Raw genomic sequence first — 21,722 nt, 5'->3', positions numbered from 1 at the left:
ACACATCTCGTGAGAGTTTTAGTTGAAGGAATTCCTTACTTTAATGAAAATATTTGATCTGAGTTTTTATGTATTTAAAAAAAATAAATTTTACTGGCCCCTCAGTCACTTTCCAGGCATTAAGATTTTTTAATTTTTATTCGAATCCCTCCTGTAAAATTTAAAAAATGGCACTCGCTACATAAATAAAAAACAAAAAAGCAGTGCGACAAGATAATATAGAGGCTGAATTTCTGAAGCTTCTGGATGATGTAGGAATAGCCTTAGAATTTACAACCCATACCAAAAACAGATATCCGAATTATTAATTATATATAATAATTAATTAATAATATGATATTTAGAATTTATAATTGGCATTATAAATTCAGTCAGAACCAGAGAGGCACTTTTTAAAATTCTCTTAAAGTCTTAATCTAGAGGTGCAGAGAGGTCAACTTTTAGGTATAATTATGTTATTACCGTCTATTGTCTTACATATCCTTTTTAGGTAGACATATTTTGCACTAAAGAAAGACTTTAACCAAGTTGTTTGTAAATATAACTTCGCTTCTTTAAAGAGGGTTTTTAATGGATTCCATAAATATGGCCAAATTTACAAATAGCACTACTAAATTTTTTGGGGTAAGCATATTCGGCATGGAAGAAAGTGATAATCTATTTTATACTTTTATACACTGGGTAATCTATTGCCCAAATTTACGTTCAGTTTCGGTGATGTAAGGGTCTCAGACAAACTGCACCATTACTGTGTAATGGCGTACATATCCTTTTCAAGTAGACATATTTTGCACGAAAGAAAGACTTTAATCGAGGTGTTCGTAAATATAACTTCGCTTCTTTAAAGAGGGTTGTCATGGATTTCATAAATCTGCAGAATTTTTAAATTGTTTATGGAATTAGGCCATTTTCTAATTCCTTACTAAGATTTACTAAATTCGCAAGCGAAGTTGAAGGACAATTTAAACTCATTTGACGACCCCATAAAAGATAATCTCAGGCAGGCCCTCACGATTTTCGTCTCTTATCTAAACTTTTCTTGGGGTAAGCACATTCTGCATGAAAGAATGTAATAAAATTTGTAATAGAAATTTGCATTTTTCGATTTTTTATATCATAAATTTTTGCCAAATAAGTGCTCCTCTATACAGGGTGGCTTTTATGTCTTTTCAAAGTTGTCATAACAGCTAACTTTTTAATGTACGCAAATCGCAAATGTATTTTTATTTACTACTAGGCTTTACTAAAACGATTTATAAAATTCCAAGGACACCTTTTAAAGGTCATTTGACGACCCTATTTCGTTATCCTTGTTCAATATTATAATCAACCAGTGGTGTAAAACTATAGATAAAGTAACTAAATTAAATAAAAACTACTATATAACATCTATTTACAAAAAAAAAACTTTCTCTATACAGAATGTTCCAAAAAAAGGATAAATCTTTTTATACCAAAAGGAACATACGTATAAAGATAAGCCATTTTTTTCCAATGAAGTAAAAAAAAATTGTACTGAGGATGAAACGTCCTTTTTTTGCCCCATACAGGTGATGTTAACACTAGTATTGGGTTACAAAAACCCTAAATATTTTTTTCAAAATTACACAGAATTACACCCTGGCCTAAATGTTGTAAAAAAACTCTTATGTAAAGGCTGATAATAAAAGAGCAAAATCTAATAAAATAAAAAATCTCATTTCATCTAACCGTACAAAATCATAGAAATAAGTTCGCCTATAACCCTAACTCATAAAAATCTAACAGCCTTAAGAGACATAAGACTGAATTACCTGCAGATATCCATAGAGATCCTAGGGGATTTTATAAAACCTGCATACAAAGTGGCCATTAGATTACGTCCCAATGTTAAAAAGTACTTAATAAAAACAAAATGTTAAAAAATATAACTTTTATTATTAAGCAACAATGTCGTAACCATCCCTAAAAAGGGTATAAAAGAAGTATTAGACATGATTTCACAGGAAAGATAGTAATGGACCGCACAATATTTACAGCTACCTCTTCCTTTGTTTAGATGGTAAAAAATACCCTATCTTTAAGTCATAAATTTTAGTAATGTCGGGGATTTCTTGTAAGGGAGGAATGAACAGTTAACTTGTCGTCCCTATTTGCTTTTATACACGAACATATAAATTTGAATTATAAATGCTATAACACGCGAACACTTAATTAAGTTTTAAAGTAGACATAAAACTAAGTAAACAAAAAACAAAGCATATTGGTATAATTGTCTTGAATCTAAGTGATGCTAATTAATTAAATTGAAACATATATAAAGGATAATTGCACAGTACTTTCAAACTATACAAACAAATCTGGCAGCCCTACGCTTAATGTTGTAATAGAAGCTAAATAAGCAAACCGCATCCGATCTAAACTTAATATGGATTAAATGGTTAACGAAATTACCGTACCCCGACGTAACACGTTTGCTAAATAACTAAAGCCATGTGGCGACTTGTGTAGACATATTTTACAACCAACAGTGGAGTTTATCTATCAAACTGATTTTATTTTTGAAAACAAAATAATAATCGTTCCTAAAAGAAAAAATACTTTTCTTCTTCCTTATATTAAAAAAAATTCAATCCTAAAAGATATCACGCTTCAACCAGATCTATATCCAAGAAGTCTTTCATTGCATCAGGTTTCGAAGTTATTCAGGTAAATTTTAAACATATTGGTAATAAAGAACTATGAAACTTGCTGCTAAAAATTTAAAAATTTATAAAAATGATTTTTTTCTACATAGATAAAAGAGTTATCATTTAATAGAATGTTTAGGAGCATTTATCACTCATGGAATGAAGAAGAATAATAAACTCTCAAAGGCTCTATTTTTTTATACATTTTCAACCCTATAGCCATTCTCTTTGAAAGCATAACCTACAGATTTTTGCGTTGGAGCATATTACGATGGTCCACTTGATCAAAAGTTTTTTAGTAGTCCACAAACATGAGCACCAAAGGCTTCTAGTACTCTATGTATTTTTTATAAGAATTTTCACTGGGTGGAGGTACTTTTACAGGCAAGATTGGTGCCTATTCATGTAATTGATAGAGATTAAATTTTATTATTAGCCTTTTGGTAATGATTCTCGTGAAGAGATTATGAATCTGCGAAGGTAAGCTGGATGGCCTATAAGTTTGTACTAGGTGAGCAATGTCACCTTTCTTACGCAGCAATATTATGATGGCTTTAGCTCATAGTTCAGGCGTTCTCGTATTTCTCAGGCAAGCATTATATGGTTGGCATAGTATTTTTTATTGCTGTTTCTGGAATTTTGATATTTTCAATGCTCTTAAATTCTGTCATTATGCTTTAATATCTGGAAAATCCTATGACCCCTGGTATTATATGTTAGGAATGTTCACGTTATCCCTACGATACTGTCGTTTTCCGTCCGGCTTAACTATCTGCTCCGTATCTTGCATATTTGTCTTTCGCCTTCAAATAACTATTTCTTTAGTACTTTTATTCTCGCATTCTGCTCTATTACCTTGGTTATTTCTCTAATGTTGTGTAGCCTAAATCCCTTCAAAATGTTATAAGCTCATACGGAGCACCTTATTGTTTCAGTTGGATAAAACCAACAATAAAACCAACCAGAAAACCAACAATTCATCATTGGAACTGAATATATTTACTTTCCAGATCTGCTTTAGAGTGCTATGCAGCTTTTAGCTAAACCCTGGAAAGACTTTGCAATGATTTTCCTTTCCATAAATCCGTATGAGCTTATAACATTTCTTCTTTAGATATATCTTTGTTAATTTCTTCCAAATGTGGTGTTCTCTGAGTGTTGTCCCTGTTTATAACTTCAGGTTTCTAGTATCACTAATCAGTTTTTCTCATTTCTCTGTTCTAGCCAACTTTCATTTATTTCCCGCTTCCTTCATTAATGCTGTAATGCGTGAATATAGCAGTTGTTCATACTGACCTGCATGAATGCCGCTATAAATGATGTCCTAGATGCTGTTTTTCTTACTAGCTTTGACCTTTCCTTACTTACATTTATCATCATCAGATTTGTAATGATTATCAATAGAGAAATTATTAAGATTTGTGACATCTTATACTAATGTACAGGGTGTCCCAAATTCGAGGATGACCATTGGGATCTCGGAAACCGTAAGAGTTACGGGGTTGGTTAAATAATGGTAAAGTTGCGCAATTTGGAGCTTAATAAAATGACGTTTTAAAAATTTAAAAAATCCGGATACTTCCGGAGATATCCAAGAAAAACCGAAATTTGTCAAAATCGTTTTTACCTTTTATCGAGTTTATTTAAAGAAATCGGAAAACTTAAAACAGTTTTTCATTGCCACTTTTTATGCTCTACAACATGACGCAAAAAAAATAATCCGACGTTTCGTTTTTTTTTCGATCATCATCATCAACTTTATTTTTTCTTATGAGCGCCATATTAGATTTTCTCATTTTTGAAAAGTATTTTTAATTGCCTTTAAAATGAGGTATGTTCGATTACTCCTTCTAGTACTTCCCATAAGAACTCCATGAGTTCAAGAGAGAAAGATATATCAATCGGATTTCCAAATAAATTGATTAATAATAACTTATTATGTTAAACTTATTATAATAATTAATAATAACTTATAATTTATTACTTTATATTATAATTAATGATAACTCTTACCTCAACCTTGAATTTGGACACCCTGTACTTGAGCAGTCAATATGGACTTTAAAGGTCTTGAGAAAATATATAATATACCATAGAAATTTTGAGTTGAATTTTTGAAAAGTTGTCTTGAATTTTTCAACCATTTTTCCTATCATATGTAAGACAAATTAGCCAATTGGGTTAAATCGCCTTATTTTCATTTATTTAGAGTCCCTAGTCAAACAGTCTAATACCCATAAATTACTGTCACTAAGCTAAATAAGATAAAGCAATATTTATCTACCTCATAGTAAATATGCTAAGTAAATACTGATTATACATTGCTTATTCTCAATAGATAAATTGCCTTGGCTATAAATAAAATATTTTTTCTCTTTGTTTCAGCGTAAGCGTAGCCTAAACGAATCAGACATATCCGACTGGGGATGTTCATAGGATTCCTATTTTATACTCTTCTTCCTTTTCTGTTAGCCCAGCAGCAGGAAGCCTCGCAATCAATTCCAATTGAGGCGAGTCAACCAATAACATTAATACCAGGCGATATCATTTTGGGCGGACTATTTCCAGTACATGAACGCGGCGAGAAAACACCATGTGGTCAAAAAATTTATCATCGCGGCCTGCAGAGGATGGAAGCTATGATGTTCGCTATAGATCGTATCAATGCAGATCCAAACATCTTGCCGAACATCACCCTTGGAGCTCATATTATTGATACTTGTTCCAGGGATACGTACGCCTTGAATCAATCTCTGCAGTTCGTTAGGGCTTCGGCACTTAACATTGATACCAATAACTATGAGTGTCAGGATCAATCAATTCCACGTCCTAAGAATAATCATTCTGGACCAGTTGTCGGAGTGGTGGGAGGAAGCTACAGCTCTGTTTCACTTCAAGTGGCAAACCTGTTGGGGCTGTTTCGAATTCCTCAGATTTCACCTGCCTCTACCGCCAAGGCTTTAAGTGACAAAACTCGCTTTAAGTATTTCGCACGTACAGTACCTCCGGATACTTTTCAGTCAAGTGCGTTGGTGGATATTGTTAAGAGCTTTAACTGGTCTTACGTTTCTACTGTTTACTCTGAAGGGTCTTATGGGGAGTATGGCATAGAAGTCTTTCATAGAGAAGCTCTGGAACGTAATGTGTGTATTGCTACCGCTGAGAAAATACCCAGTAATGCTGATGATAAGGAGTTTGATGGAATCATTATCAAGTTAAAGAAGAAAATGAATGCTAAAGGAGTGATTTTGTTTACTAGGGCTGAAGATGCTAGGTAAGTTCTTTGTTTTTAATTAGAAATTATATAAGGGGTCTAGAACACGAACTTAAAACAGGATCAGGAACCCTGTTTCCTGATTGTCACACCCTGATGAGACCAATTACAAGTAATAGGTGATAGCGAATTATTTTACATTTTTCATTAACTTAGTTATTTTTTTCTCACAAACTTTTATTTTATTTTAAAGGCATATTAAATCGTTATTTTGTTACTCAAAAAAAAATTCTTGAATATTTATAGTAATTTAATCACAAATAAATTTTAGGGAGCATATCCATTTAAGTTATGCCTGTTTTGTAATCTAAAACTGCACTCTTTAAGAAAAATTGGTGGAAGACCAATCAAATCTGGTCTAAATAATTTAGTGTGTATATCAGAATTTAGTATTTTTCGTTTGATTAGATATATAAATTCTATAAAAAGAAAAATTATCAGGGATAATACAATATTAGGAAAAAATAATTCGCGAACAAGTCAATAATAGCCTCACCTGTGGAACCTGTAGTGCCTTTATAGGAGAGCACATTGGGTATATTGGATTTGGCTCTTTTGAAGTGAACAAAAACAGAGTATCCTAGTTAAAATTTGTTAAAAAAGTGTTAATCATGTTAAAATAGCTCCGTCAAAATCTCTACAGAAACCACTGCCAATGATTTCATTATTCTTCGGATTCGTAATTATAAATAACAAAAATGGATGGTATTTGTCGAGTTTGACAATTAACTTCTCTGCTAAGATTTCCAAATTTTGGTCCTCCAAGAAGATCAATAATTCTAAGATTGAATTGGCTTTATTTGGAACATTGTTTAGGTACAGACCATAAAATAAACATATGACCTACTTCATTTAGTAATGCCGACTGTTGAGCTAAAGAATATATAACATGATATGAATATATATATATATGAGCTGTATTCGTCATCCGACGAGGAACAATAGGGTAAGTTGGGGTAAGTCACCAAGTGTGTAACACAATTTATGGAAACGAAAATCATTGCAAAGTCTTTCCAGGGTTTAGCTAAAAGCTGCATAGCACTCTAAAGCAGATCTGGAAAGTAAATATCTTCAGTTCCAATGATGAATTGTTGGTTTCCTGATCCAACTAAAACAATAAGGTGCTCCGTATGAGCTTATAACATTTCTATGAACACGAATTTAGTCCTTTATCAAAATACTTTAATTTATAGATTTACCTATAATATTTTAAGTTATTTTCTAATTTATGTAACCCTAATAAATATCGATTATCACATTACTGCTTTACATCTTATAAACACATATTGCGTTAAGCTCAGTTTATTTTTCTAAAATGTATTTAAAGTGAATTAGTTTTTCAAGATTTTCTCACAAAAATCATAAAAAATACAATCCTAGTTATTATTTTTTTTAGTCACACACATTAAAAATACTAAGACCTGTATGAGTAAATATACTTAAAAGGATATAGAAAAATATTGAAAATGCTTCATCACCGGCTTTTTAAAGGGGTAAAGTAAAAGAAATTATAAAAGGGGCCTCGAACAGGAACTTTAAACAGGATTAGGAACCCTGATGTCTGGTTGCCACACCCTGATGAGGCCTGTTACAATTAAAAGGTGATGGCAAGTTCTTATTTTTAAATTTTTTATCCTCCTAGATACGCCTTTTTGACCTCAAAGACTTCAGTTCAGTTTTAAAGGCATGTAATTGATGATTTATAATAGTTATTTTTTAAGCTCTTACAAAACAAATAGCCGATTAGTTGTTTTATTAAAAAAAAATTTAGGAAGCATGTCCATTTAAGTTATGCCTGTTTTGTATTCTTCTAAAGCAGTGTTGGAGCGTAATATATTTTATCATCCTTGTCTCTTGCACGTTCTAAAACAATATAAATTTAGTGCAAAAAATGTAAATTAAAAATGATACAAGATTAAAATAAAGAGAACATCAGAATAATGACTAAAATTGTGTTTTTTTAAATAAAAAGGGAACAAGAAAGGTATTCGGTTACATGTATTTTTATCGTCATCATTAAAAATTGATTAACCGTACTTTTAAACTTTTAATAAGCATTGCAGTATTAATTTTACAACTTCTATTACATTCCAATAAAATGACTAAAAATAAAATTATAAATCTAACCATAATTTTCTTCCAAATTATTTGTCCTATTCTTTTAAAAATAGGTTCATGTGTTCATTTGCACACCACCATAAAATATCGAAAAGCAATCGTTCATTCTCCATATATAGACCTCGACGCTGGCGTCCATTTATATTAGTAGCAAGATAAAACATGGTTCGGCTATTACATGTAAGTTATCCGCTAATGCATCGGTAAAATGTTATTTTCTTTTTAATTTGATGCTTTAATAGACCAAAAGCGATTTGAAGAGGGGGAAATCTTGGTAATACAACACCTTCAGATTTAATTTTCCTGGACACATTGATTCAGATATAATTAATGGCTGAAATTGTTCAAGGTTTACTCAGGCTACGTCGCTTATCTTGTTAACGCTCTAAGATTTATGTTTCTACGGAAGGTTGTGATTTATATCTTTTTATTACAAAAGCATTCTGACTGACAGGAAGGGAATGAAATACTCAAAATAACCCAATTGAATAAAAACCTTTTTCTTTTTGAATTGGTTTTTAGCAGAAAAATTATGTTATAATTGGCGTTGCCACACGATTTAATCATTTTAACGCGTTTTATTATATTTTCGTTTCGTAGATTCTCATGTCTTTTTTAATTAAACGGTTTGTATTATAAAAAAGGAAGCTTATATGGACCCTAATGCTCCATTTAGTTGGCCTGCAATATATCTCTCAATTTAAATATATAATATCTTTATTAACTACATATATCTTCTAGCAAAATTCATTAAAATAATTTAAAGAGATAATAAATATCTTCTTTACTAGAGTTGTACCACAGCATGAGAGAATAAATGTTATTAATAAGTAAAGAATTTTCTAAAGCAAAAATCTACATATATCTTCTAGCAAAATTCATTAAAATAATTTAAAGAGATAATAAATATCTTCTTTACTAGAGTTGTACCACAGCATGAGAGAATAAATGTTATTAATAAGTAAAGAATTTTCTAAAGCAAAAATATATATAATATGCATAACTTAAATGGATATGATCTAGACTCATTTATCTCGTACTAAGCAAACTAATTTTGTTTTTATTAATCTCGTCTTATGAGATCATTTAAAAGCATTTATCCATTATAAGCAAAGAGCAACGTTGGATCTTATGATGAAATTCAGAACTACAAAATATTCATGCAATTTAATATTTATCAATGAATTCAAAATTTTGTTCATTTCAATTGAAATCCAATATCATTATACCCAATAAAATAGTTCTATATCAAAGTCGACTAAAACAATATTCATTGTATTTCACAATTAATTTTCAATAATTTAATATTTACCAAGTTATATAAAGTACTGTTTAATATTGTAAACATATGCGATTTTATATATTTTCCAAACAATATTTAATTTTGCCTAGTTGTACGGTTATGTGTTTGTTTAAATTAGGAATATATTTAATATGCTTTTCAAATATGGCAAAGTTTGCAAAAATTGCCAAACATTATTTATCTCATTCGACTGCTATAATTATATATATATATATATATATATATATATATATATATATATATATATATATATATGTATATATAAAACAAATTTATTAAAATTTACTTTGTTTTTAATGCCACAAATAACATATTTCATTATTTTATATTGAAAACTCTCTTTTTAATTCAGTGAGCTACAGCAAAAATGGCAGTCCCAATAGAAATGTTTTAATTTGGAAAAAGAAAATCACTTAAACTAAAATAACTCAAATCAAAGTAAAACTGGACAACTTGAATGTTTCGAATTCTGAAGTACGCTCGACTTTAAATATCATTTCAACTTTTAATTCACCGAAAATGATAAAGTTTCAGCAAATTTTCGTCACAACAGACCTTTTTAATTTTTACCTCTTTGATATACGACCCTTTCAGCTTCGGTATTTTCGTTATATGTTATTTTTCAATTTTTTTTATCAAAATGGGAAAAATTTTATAGGGGAAAATATGCATGAGCAAAATGTCCCAACTTTTCATTGAGTTTACTTCTAACCAAATCAAAGCCTAAACTTCTAGAATCTCACCAGATAAAAACTGAGTTGCCATATACAAATATTATTCCAGTTTTTCACAACTCATCCAATTTTCGCTTCTACATTGGCTTTTAACATTATAATAAGCAATAAAAATGTAAATTTCGTTTTCTTAATAACTTTGCAACTTAATTTTTAACAGCCTCCGTCAGTGACAGTGCCTAAATCGCTTTTATTACCCACAGCCTGAATTGTTTTTTTTTTTAATAAATGAATTTTGTAATTTAGAATTCGTTTAATTTTTTCTCAAGACTGTTTAATAGTGAATATAAAAATGTGTATAAATATTGCAAAAAAAAATATTATATGAATTAGCTCATGTCCAAACGTATAACACATTGGCATAACCTTAATGTATATTATGCACATATTTTAGGAGTCTTGTAATGTACGAACTCTACTGTTTTACTATTAATTAATACTACTAATTTAAATATCTGGGCATTTTCACCCACTGCTTATATGTGTTTTCTACATTTCATTTATTTTATTTCAGACGATTACTATTGGCAGCAAAACGCGCAAATGTAACAGGCGAGTTTTATTGGGTAGCAAGCGATGGCTGGGGTAAACAACAGAAACTTGTAGAAGGGATTGAGGAGGTCGCTGAAGGCTCAATAACAGTTGAACTACAATCCACAAATATTCCAGAGTTTGACACTTATATGGCCAAATTGACTCCAGAACAAAACAGCCGGAATCCGTGGTTTGAGCAATACTGGGAGGATTTCTTTCAATGTTACTTACCGAGAAACTTACCTTTGGAAACTGAAGTCTCTTTTACTATTTGCAATGAAGACCTAAGGCTCGTCCCTGAAAACGGGTAAGTAAAACCTCACTATTTATACATTTTTATGGAAAATAATAAGCATTCGCATAAAACGAATACATATTCTATTTTCTCGACACCTATGTTACAATTTTAGGTGTATGAGTTTCTTCGTGATTAGACTTACAGAGGGTATTATTATACTGCACGAATGGCCCTTTTATAAACCCTTATCTTAGTTGTTTACACCGTGAAAGCAGAAAGTTTTGAATGCATATTTAAATAACAAAAGTTTTAAATAGGTATAAATAGTTCCCGGGAAATTTAGAAGAGATCCAAGGATTTAAAATAATTCCATCTGATTTTGCCAGATTATGGCAATGAACGAACTCCCTGAAATCAGTTTAATTATTCTTGGCTGGCTATGTTTCAGTTCCAAGTTAAAGTTAATTAAAACCAGTATAAGGTTAAATCATTGCATGGAACTCGGTTTATTAAGTCCTGAGGAGTTCTGGTTTTTATCAAGTTACTGTAAAAAAAATTGGTACATTTCAAATCATAAGATAATATAGTTTTAATAAGGTTTTACATAATAAATTGTCATATGTTATATATATCCTCTCAATTACCATTAATATTTACCAGTAAGACTAAAGAGACAGGAAGTCTTAAGATACCATCACTACACCCTAGATATTCCAGACATGGGAATACTTACAATTTGCTCAGCAACATAAAGTTTCTCAGACCAAAGTGCCTCACTAGCTTTTACAAGATTTTTGATAACCGTTAATGCGGCACGATAAGTTCATTAGGAGACTTCTAAACACAACGGCTCCCTTAGTTATATCCAATCCAGACGTTTAATTAAATTAATAAAATACATTGGCATAACTTAGGCGGACATGAAACGTGTATATTAAAATGCTTAAAAATAAGTTGATAATTTACATTTATTAAAATTAAACAAGGTTTAAAAAGCAATTAAATTAAAATTCCAATTTTCAGGAATTTTCCAGTTTTAGATTGTATGGATTAATTATGAAATATAACGGTTCTAAATCTATGCACGGTTGATTTTCCTGACATTTTAATCCCGCTTTACCGCTTAATTCCAACTAATAAATATATCATTTAAACTCTCTGGTTGACAGAAACGGCTTAAAATATTATTTAAATAGCGCGAAAGCATTTTTATTTCAGGTTGGACCACTTACTGCAGGTAAATTGTGCTTATTTTTGCTTTAACGAATATGTAATTTTAAAAGGCAAACAGAGAGCAGGGGCTTTAGTTTGCTTTTGAAATTTTTATAGGGTTAAGCTGTAATACAAAGAAACGCCTGCAGGGCTTAATAAAATGGAAAATGATGTTGCTATGCTAGGAGCATTTATTATTTATAAATATTTTAACTAACTTAATTTAATTTTAATTAGAAATACTATTAAGTTCCTGTTTATGTAGATATTGAACTAATTTTAACCAATATTGCATTTGATCTATAAGTTTCAAGACAATAATTATTAACAGTAATTTCTGATAATAAAGTAGGATCCAATTAAATAGGATGGATTCTATTTAATTTCAATATGCGCTTTCAGTTTCTGTTAAAAATAAAATTTTACTTGAACGTGTAGCTAATCTACTTAATTGAAGGATGAAAACGTGATTATGAATAAATGAGATCAATTAGGTTAAACACAAGGGCTTTAGTTAAAGTACATAAAGCTCAGAAATTTTACATTTAATATATTTGTTCAATATTTTTTAATTATTTAGAGACTTCGGGAAAAAAAATTTAAAGTAATAAAAGAAAGTAGTTCATAATTGAATAAATAAACAATTTTTATCATTCAATCAAATAATTTGATTGATTAGCTTTAATTTTAGCAACAACACAATTATCGCCACATCACCAATAATTTTGGAATAATTAATTCAGATATATCTGTTTAATGCATCCAAGCAAAATCGTTTATTAATTTTAATTTGTAATTGTATGGTAGGTAATTAATTAAGAATTATAACACAATATTAATGATATAAAGTATCATCAAATAGTAGAAATTTAGTACATTGGGCCAGTTTGCATTAAAATCTGTGTTTATATGTAAACGTTGCTTTACGTAAAAATAAATAGCAGAAATCAAAAAAATATCGTTACCTAATTTTATTTTTTATTGCTTAATAACCCGATCAATAATCCATTTTTATTAAATGCATTTTTTTACCCGATGATGCATTTAATTAAATGCAAAATGCTAACTCAATTAATATCCATCTATCATTTGTCCCATGTATCGATAAATTTAAAGCAGTTTAGCGATAATTGGACACGGAACAATTTTTTTTTATCGGGTATTTTTTTAGTTGTCCAGTTTTTGATTATTAGTGACGATGCCATGATTTAGATCGAGAAATTTTATTTCAATCTAGCAAAAGCTGCTTTCAAAGCACTTCAAGTTCTGCTTAACGAAATTTAGGGTTTTCAATGTATAAACTGAAAGAAAAGCAAGGGTTTAACCCTTTATAACGAACGCCTTTACGCAGCCATCCCTGTATTTTAACCCCGCTATCACTCTAACTGCCCTTTTACTAGCTTGCGCAGCACTTCCCTATACTATCACTGCATAAGACATATGAGAGCGATGTAATACTAGGTTGTTTCCTTTTCCAAGTCGCGAAAAATATTTGCTTACCTCGTTTTCCACTTCAATATATCACATGCTTAAGGTTTTATGAATTGTTGAATGTGTTTACAGAATTATATTTACAGCGATAAAGAAAAAGAATTCTGAACATGCTGTTGGCTAGAACCACAATACCAATGGTCTGCATGACAGACATTCTGGAAATTCAGATATTTGGTTCAAACTGCTGCAAAGCTGACCGCAATAATATGTATATGCAAAATTATATTTCTAACAGAAGCGCTTTAGCGTTTAAGGCCCTTAGGAAATTAATTACCGCATAGATTCGTTAAGGGCTGGTTTTATATGAACATGATTGTGCTCTCACTGCCGCGGAATAGAGAAAGGTGTGTGCATTAACGCATTAGTATGTACGGCAAACTTAGTAATCCATTTAGAGACATTTTTATTCAAAATTTCTGCTTTAACACCTGAATTTATTTGTGGGTTACATCGTGCTTTCAGCATTAAAATATTTTATTTATTTGGTGTTTAATGAAAATTTACGTCAGCGTTGCTGTGTTTCTACTTCGGGCCCTAAAAGGCTAGAAGATTTATGGAAACATATATAGCAATAAATATAAATAAATATTTTGCTATTTAAAAAAAATATATTTGTCTACATAATACTGTGCTAAAAGTTAAATTTTCATCACCACCATCAGAGTCTCAACTATTAAGGTTAGCAGCTTAATAATGAATAAAAATAATATTAGTTCTTTATTAAAACAGGAGTGCCACGAGACGCTATGTTGAGCCTTATTCTCCTTATATATACTATATGACTGCCATATTATCTCATTTGCGCACGATACTCTGTTCCTTATTTCCGGTGATTCTTAGGAGGAATTATATGAGAACGCAGGGGTGAGGCTTAACAAGGTGTATAGTTCGCTCAATAATAGCTTGTTATCTTTGAATTGTACAAAAACATATTTTATGAATACCAACCAATTAATAATAACTGCCCGAATCTTCTGGAGAAACTAACATAATTACCAAAAGATGCAGACAATTTTCTATTATTTAAATAGCGATATAGAAATTAAATATATAAAAATATAGAAAGAAGGAAAAGGTATTTTTCATGCATATATCTCCTAATAAAGTAATTGCAATAGAATTATGTTTTTTATTGCAGTTGACTGAACAAGGCAGGATAAAAATAATTTCTAAAATTCGGTATTATTGGAATTACGTAGTGTTATTAAAACAAATGCATAACTTAAATAGGGTCGATGTTTTTATTTTAAAACTTTAAACCTGTTCATGTAGTAGAGGAAAGGCTAAATAGACTTAGCTGACGTATATTGTATATTAAATTATCACAATATTAAAAAAAAAAAACATTTATCTCTTCTAACCTATATAAAAATATATTTTATGAAAACCAAACAATTAATAATTATATAATAATAAGAGCATTTAAAGGCTTATTTTAAACAGCTATTTGAATCTTCTAGAAAGATTAACATAATTACCAGAAAAACAATTTTTTAAAAATTAAATGGTGATATAGAAAAAAAGGAAGACAGGAAAATTCAATTTTCATTTATATATGTCCTATTAAAGAATTATAATCAAATTATGTTCTTTATTGTAATTGATTGAGCAAGGCGAGAAAAAAATAATTTCCAGAAATCAGCATCGATGTTCTTTTAATTTAGTTTTAATTTCTTATTTTAATTTATTCTAATGTATTCAATCTACAATCAGACAACTAGCTTTTGAACCAAGATAATAAAGGTTCCTTAATTGTATCTCTCCTCCAAGGTATCCAAAAATCCAACAGTTCACCTGAGTAAGAAGGTTCAATTCCGTAGATTTGTATGGTCTAAAGGCAAACTGCTGATTAATTATAAGGAATTCAAGAAGTGGGAGTGCTGATGTCCCATACTCTTTCAGTCCTGTATCAGATCCTTGCATACTTGTCTCAATCTAGCAAACTCCAGATGGTAACTGATCATCTAAGTTTCAATTTTTTGTGCATTTCTTTCTTTTGGATATTACATTTTTTAAGTCTAATTGAAAACGAGACTGGGAATTTTTTGACCGAGTATTTTTATAGATTCAAGTAAATCAATTGCAATAAAAATATTTACCATTGTTTCAAGGAACTTATTTAAAAGTAAAAAATAGCAGCTAAATTGATGTAAAAACATTGCGATTTCGTTAAAATTAGAAGACTTAAAATCCTTGTAGAATCCATTAAAACTGAGATCATCTTAGGCCTCTATGAGGCAACTATTTAACTTAATACATAGTGATGGGTGAACAACTGGAAGGACATAATTGTCTGCTTATTTGATATCTGTTAAGGAGTCTTGTGTTAATATCACACCAAGAAAGCTTTTGTCTGAGGTTAGGCTTAAATTGAAACAACGAAATGACATGTATCTGACATAACCTGTACACTTCTTGAGAGCGTGCACTATTTATTATTACTGTTAAGCTAAGACTGCTTTTTTTCCATATACCATGAGGTAAATTGAAATCACCTATAATAATTAGGGAATAATCCGGAATTTGAGTTCAATGCATCAGAAAAAGCAATGTAAGATTGTGCTAACGAATTGGGTGGGATATATACAGCTCCTATGACCACATTCAGGTTAACAGAACCAAATGAAACAAAAACGTGTTCAATATTTCATATATACGGCTGGTGTTGTTTAAGCGGTCCTGACGGTAGAAAATTAAGTCAGTGAGGCCAAGTTCTGCATCATAAATGTCACCATGCAACTAAGTTTCTGTAAAAATAATTATGTTATATTGATCGGTTGATAAGACATTTTGTAGCACATTCAACTAATTTCTTAAGTCTTGAGTATTGTGGTAATATACCAAAAAAGTTTTGCGGTATTTGCCTACTTAGTTTTTTAGATTATTAGTCCCTTTCTCCATTCGATAATCTTTGCCTAAATCAGTTCTTACTGTGGCTTCCATTTCTGCTTGCATCCAGATCAAGTTTAGACTTATGTAAATGTTTCTACCTCTAGATTGGTTCTGATAAGCCATGTAGCCATTTTTGTTAGGTTTTCGCATGCGAACAGTGTTTTTCACTTCTACAATAAAGATATTAAGAGAGTATAAGAGAGTATTTACACTATCCAAGTGGACTGAAAAAATCATTATTCAATCCAGTAGAACTGAGGTGGTGTTCAGGGTACCTATAGTTGTTTTTTTTTCGAAGACTTCCTTTAACGCCCTCACTGCCTCATTTAGTTCATCAATAGCTTTTAAAATTGAGAGTATTGGTCTGTATTATTTAAAAAAATGCATAACTTAAATGGGTGCGATGTTCTCATTTTACAACTTTAAGCCTACTTAAGCAAGATAGAATTAGAGCTGACGTATATTGTATTTCAAAAAGTCACAATATAAAAAAACACATTTATCTCTTTTAACTTTAAAAATGAAATAAATTTAAAACTAAATTTTTAAAATTGCATACTATTATCGTTTCGATATTAACATAAACACAAAAGGCACTTTTCGTATTCTCAAGTGCAAAAATAGCAGTACAGAAAGTTTGACAAAGTTTGAAAAGTATGTGCATTTAGCTTACCTAGCAGGAAGGAAGGAAGTTTCAAGATGCCAAAACTTACCGCCATACATTTTATGGGGGGTATTTGAGACTGAGACCTTTAAAGGATAAGTTTGGTGTTTCTTCTTGATCTAGACCAAAATCAGCAAGTATTTTTATACAATTTAATTTTTTTTTGTGTTAAAAAGTATTTGTAGAAAAATAGGCTAGTCACCTTAAGTTAGGTCACGAAAAAATTACTGACTTAAATGAGTTATTATTACTTAAAAGTCAAGCTTTCAAGCAAGAAGGAAAATGATAAACTGAATTTCTTTTATGAGTGAACCAAATATTGAATAAATTCAGAAAATTAAAATTTTCACCTTACCACTTATATTCCCCATGTAGCTCATAAAATAATTTCCCAAGAATGAACATAATGCTTGCGTGATGGTTGAAATTAAAATTCTTAAAATTCCATTCTTTTATTTTTGTATCCGCACACCATTAAGAAGTCCGGTTAAGTTCTTAACGTCACGCCACTAAATGCTCCGGAAATATTACGCCGTATAATTTTTAAGGGAATTTTGATGTTAAAATTATACAAATTACTACTATATTTTAGCTCCCTTACTTGACATAGAGGCTCTTCGTGTAACTTATAGTTCTTTAAACTCGTAAATTTTAAAAAACTTATATATTTCAGAAGTACGTCTTAGATATTTCACGCCATTTTGCAGTTTAGTTTTATTATTGGAATTTTTGTGTGCACAATGCAAAAATTAAATCCATTTAATTTTTATGAATACCCGGAAGTGACGGCTGATATTTTAAGTGGTAAAGTAATAAATGCCTCCACTGGATAATTTTCATCTACGGTAGCGGTGAGGGATTCCAGACTAGTTTACTTTAAAAGGCGGTTTGAATAAATGAAAATTTTAATATGAAAATTTATTTTCCGCCGAATCTCATTTAGCAATTAAAAGCTTTTGTTCTGTTGTTGCTGGCAAAGTGATTTTTAAACTAGTTTGGTTTGTTAATTTTTTTTACAAATTTACAAATTCTATTTGAATGGAACTAATTTTATAAAAATGTTTATTTACTTTATGAGTTTAACAGCAGATTAAATTCAATAATAAAAAGAGTTTTGTTTTGTATGAGCTAAAAAAAGACACATAGAATATTCAAGCTTCTCTTAAAGTTGCAACAACTGTTAAACATTGAGATAAAGATTCTTTAAGAAGTGAGGTTTAAGAAGCAGCCAATTCGTAGATTTTGATTTAGATTTGATAATAAGTTAGATTTAAGAATATCTAGAAATATATTATTGTAACGTAATTCAGAAGCACATTCTTCTGAAGCACATTCTTCATACATACTTTAGTAATACACTTTTATATTAGGAACATACTCCTTTTTTTTTGACAAATGATTTAAATGTCACTTAACGCGGTCCCTTAAAGACCAATGGAACAATTTGGAAATGCTTAAAATTTATCACAAATAGGTTTTAAAAGTTTAATTAAATCTTTCAACCATTCCATGGAGTACCAGGTGTAATTGGGTTGTGCAAGTCTTATTGATTCCCAGCAACTGGCATACTTGTGACTCAATTTATCTTCCTTTTTCTGAACATATCTTTATGGGGACAATAAATTGGCATATCCAGGACTAGGATAGCACCTCAGCTTTTTGGTTTGAAATGGGATAAGCCTCGGGCTGCTTCCTAAATTAATCGATAGCAATAAGAGAATATTGATTTTCGGAGCTGCTAGTAGAAAAAGGTCCTGCTACGTCTATGGCAATTCGTTCAAAGGGTGCATCAATAAGATACTGTATTTTTTTTCCTCTGGTTCCGGTTCTCACAACACCATGGACGGCCGCAATAACTTCCGGAATCTGTTTTCGAGGAAGGACTGTCAGATATATTTCTTTTCTACTCCATACACGCTCTCCCAGGCTCAGATTTAAATAATCCATCTTGTATAACCAACGAATTCCATTGAGCCCAGTAAGCTTTTAGTTCTGGATATTCGTCAGATAAATTTTTTCATTTAGGCTTTTAAATTTCTGGAAACTTCAGTTCATTAATAAGGCTGAATACTTGGTCATCACACTGATCCTGAATTATACTAGCTGCTTCCTACTCTTTAGGACTGTTAATGCCAATACGATGATAAGCAAATATTTCTATTGGCATATTTCAATACAAGGTCGTTTGGATAATGCAGAGGCATTTCGATAATGTTCGCCTTTCCTATGTTCAACCTGTTCTATCGTAAAGTGATACTCTTGTAGCTATTGAAACCACCTTGGTATATGTTTATTTATGGAAATGTTCAATAGCGCTACCAATAGCTCTCGTCTGATCACACAATAGTTTTTTTTTTACTTTGATATCGTTTTACTGAAATCAACTGTCACTTAATAATTGTGATAAATTTTAAGCAATTGGGCGATGGGTCTTCATTTTAATCACTTTTGTTGTTTACCTCAGGAATAATTAAACGACAGTCAATGCAAGTCAGGTGAATGTTTTCACGTGATCAATAAAAAAAGAGTGTGTTCCTGAAATAAAAATGTATTACTGGAGTAAATGTGTTCCTAAATTATGTTACACTTGGTATCAGAATCAAGAATATTGGAAAACCCAATTTAGCGTATGCCAAAGTTTGAAAGGAGGTAATCCAAGATGGAGATTAAGAAATTAATAGAGTTTTAAGAAGTTTAATGAGCGGAGAGTAAAACAAGATCGTAAACAGAGAAAAGAGAAAGAAGAACGAGAGAATTACATCCGACCTAAAGAAAGAAAAAATAGACCGAGACAGAAAACAGGAACACCTTATAAAGACAATGAAAGAAGACTGAATTTTAAAGATAATCTTAAAAAGAAGCAGGACAAAGAGACGGAAAACAAGAGGAACGAGATTTAGAACTTAAAAAAGATCTGGAGATGAAACAGAAACATTTAATGACTTACTTCGAAGCAACAGTTGAAGAAGAATTAAGGCAAGTACAAAAAAAGATGCAAGAACTAGGGATGAAAGTAAATTTTAATCGCAATATAATTATTATATTATATATAATCCATAAATGCCATAAATATTTTTATTCTACGCTATAGATTCTACAGCACTCGGAATTAAGAATTCATATTCTTTATCTATCTGTAGACTAATTCTTAATTATTACTATTTTATAAATATAAATAAATGAACGGAAGAATTATTGAATTATAAATTGTGTATTGGCAAGAAGATGTTGTGCATATATGTCTCATGATGACATGATTGGCAGTTTCTACCCAACAGTGACGGTACTTCGAGTTGTTCAGTGTGTAGATGACGACCTAAGTACCAGTTTCCAGTTAAAAACATTCATTCGATTTCAAGCTTTTTCAGGTTCAGTGTAATTTTCTGGTGAGATAAGCAGAGGACCGATCTATATATGTCATACCAGGTGGTCCATATTCCATTTTCGGAGTGTTAAATGCCGATTAATTGCATTCATTATAATGACCATTACCTGAGTAGAGGCTAACTAAAGTTCAGAAGTCCAAGCAGAGGCAGTACTTAGTAAGCTTCGGTCCTAATATCCTTAATTGTAGCTCTGCCTTTCGAGCAGATTGAGACGACTGTTTTTCAGTATCCACAGTTTAAATTTCCTGTTCATCCTTAACCATAGCTAATACTTTATCTTTGAAGACACCAGCTCTGTTGTTCATTCAGAAGCTATCTGTATACCTCGCCCTGCCATAAGGGGTCACTCACACCTCATCAAAAAAGAGAGAGCATGCTTGTACGCCCTGTAACTACCAGTGTATTTTAGTCTAGCCAGTTTATCAAGGACATGTAGCCTGTACGTACTTCTTTATCTTAAGTTCCACAGACGGAAAAATCAAGCAAGTCTCTACTTAGGGTTTTTCGCATAGATTTGAGTATTTATTTGGTAATACATGCTTTACAAACACTATACCAAGACTTTATTATTTTTTTTACCAAAATTCTTTAAAGATTTGAAACTCATAATCATAAATTGGCTGCGTGAACCAGAAACTATTCATAGGAGTTTTACATTATTTGTTGGATTATTTGCCACATAATTATCAGCTACAGCAAGATGGGTTATAAATTAACGTCAAGAAAAGTCAATAATTTCTTAGAGTTTACCTAAGGAGATATTAATTTACTAAATGATTGACATTAAGCAACGTGTATTGAATTGAAGCTTCACCTTTCTCATACTTCTTCCCATCTAACCACTTCTGTGGCCTTCCAGTTTTATTAATGCGACGTTTAAAAAAAAACGAATAATTTGAAATGAGGTGTATGTTGACACTAAATCATTATTTCTCTTCCTAAAAAAACCTTCCGAAAAAAATGTCCTTTGTTAAAGGCGAAACTAGGAAACAAATATAACTGGGGCGTTGAAATATGAGGTGAATTTTTACCCTTCGCCCATTCGGGCGAAAAATAACAGCAGTCACTGATTAGAGCCGGTTTTCTAAACACTAACACTTTTTCAGGGTGTCGTTGCATATAAAGAATTTAAAAGTCCTGACAGATAAAGGTTAAAATGTGCAGCGAAATGTTGACTATTGCGAATTTTTATATGCCGAGCATG

General features: G+C 30.8%; 1 protein-coding gene across 1 annotated transcript in view; it reads left to right on the top strand.

Moving 5' to 3' along the window:
- The first annotated feature begins 5,059 nt into the window (after nucleotides 1-5,059).
- Nucleotides 5,060-21,722, top strand: part of LOC126748316 (metabotropic glutamate receptor) — an 80,639-nt gene continuing 63,976 nt past the window's right edge. Inside the window, exons 1-2 of the mRNA XM_050457459.1 lie at nucleotides 5,060-5,943; nucleotides 10,613-10,939. Coding sequence (XP_050313416.1) covers nucleotides 5,096-5,943; nucleotides 10,613-10,939 — 1,175 coding nt within the window. The 5' untranslated portion in view covers nucleotides 5,060-5,095. The remainder of the gene's footprint in view (nucleotides 5,944-10,612; nucleotides 10,940-21,722) is intronic.

The sequence above is a fragment of the Anthonomus grandis genome, chromosome 22 (genome assembly GCF_022605725.1).
Source record: "Anthonomus grandis grandis chromosome 22, icAntGran1.3, whole genome shotgun sequence".
NCBI lineage: Eukaryota > Metazoa > Arthropoda > Insecta > Coleoptera > Curculionidae > Anthonomus > Anthonomus grandis.
The sequence above is the reverse complement of the archived record's forward strand: the minus strand, read 5'-3'. Positions and strand labels throughout refer to the sequence as shown.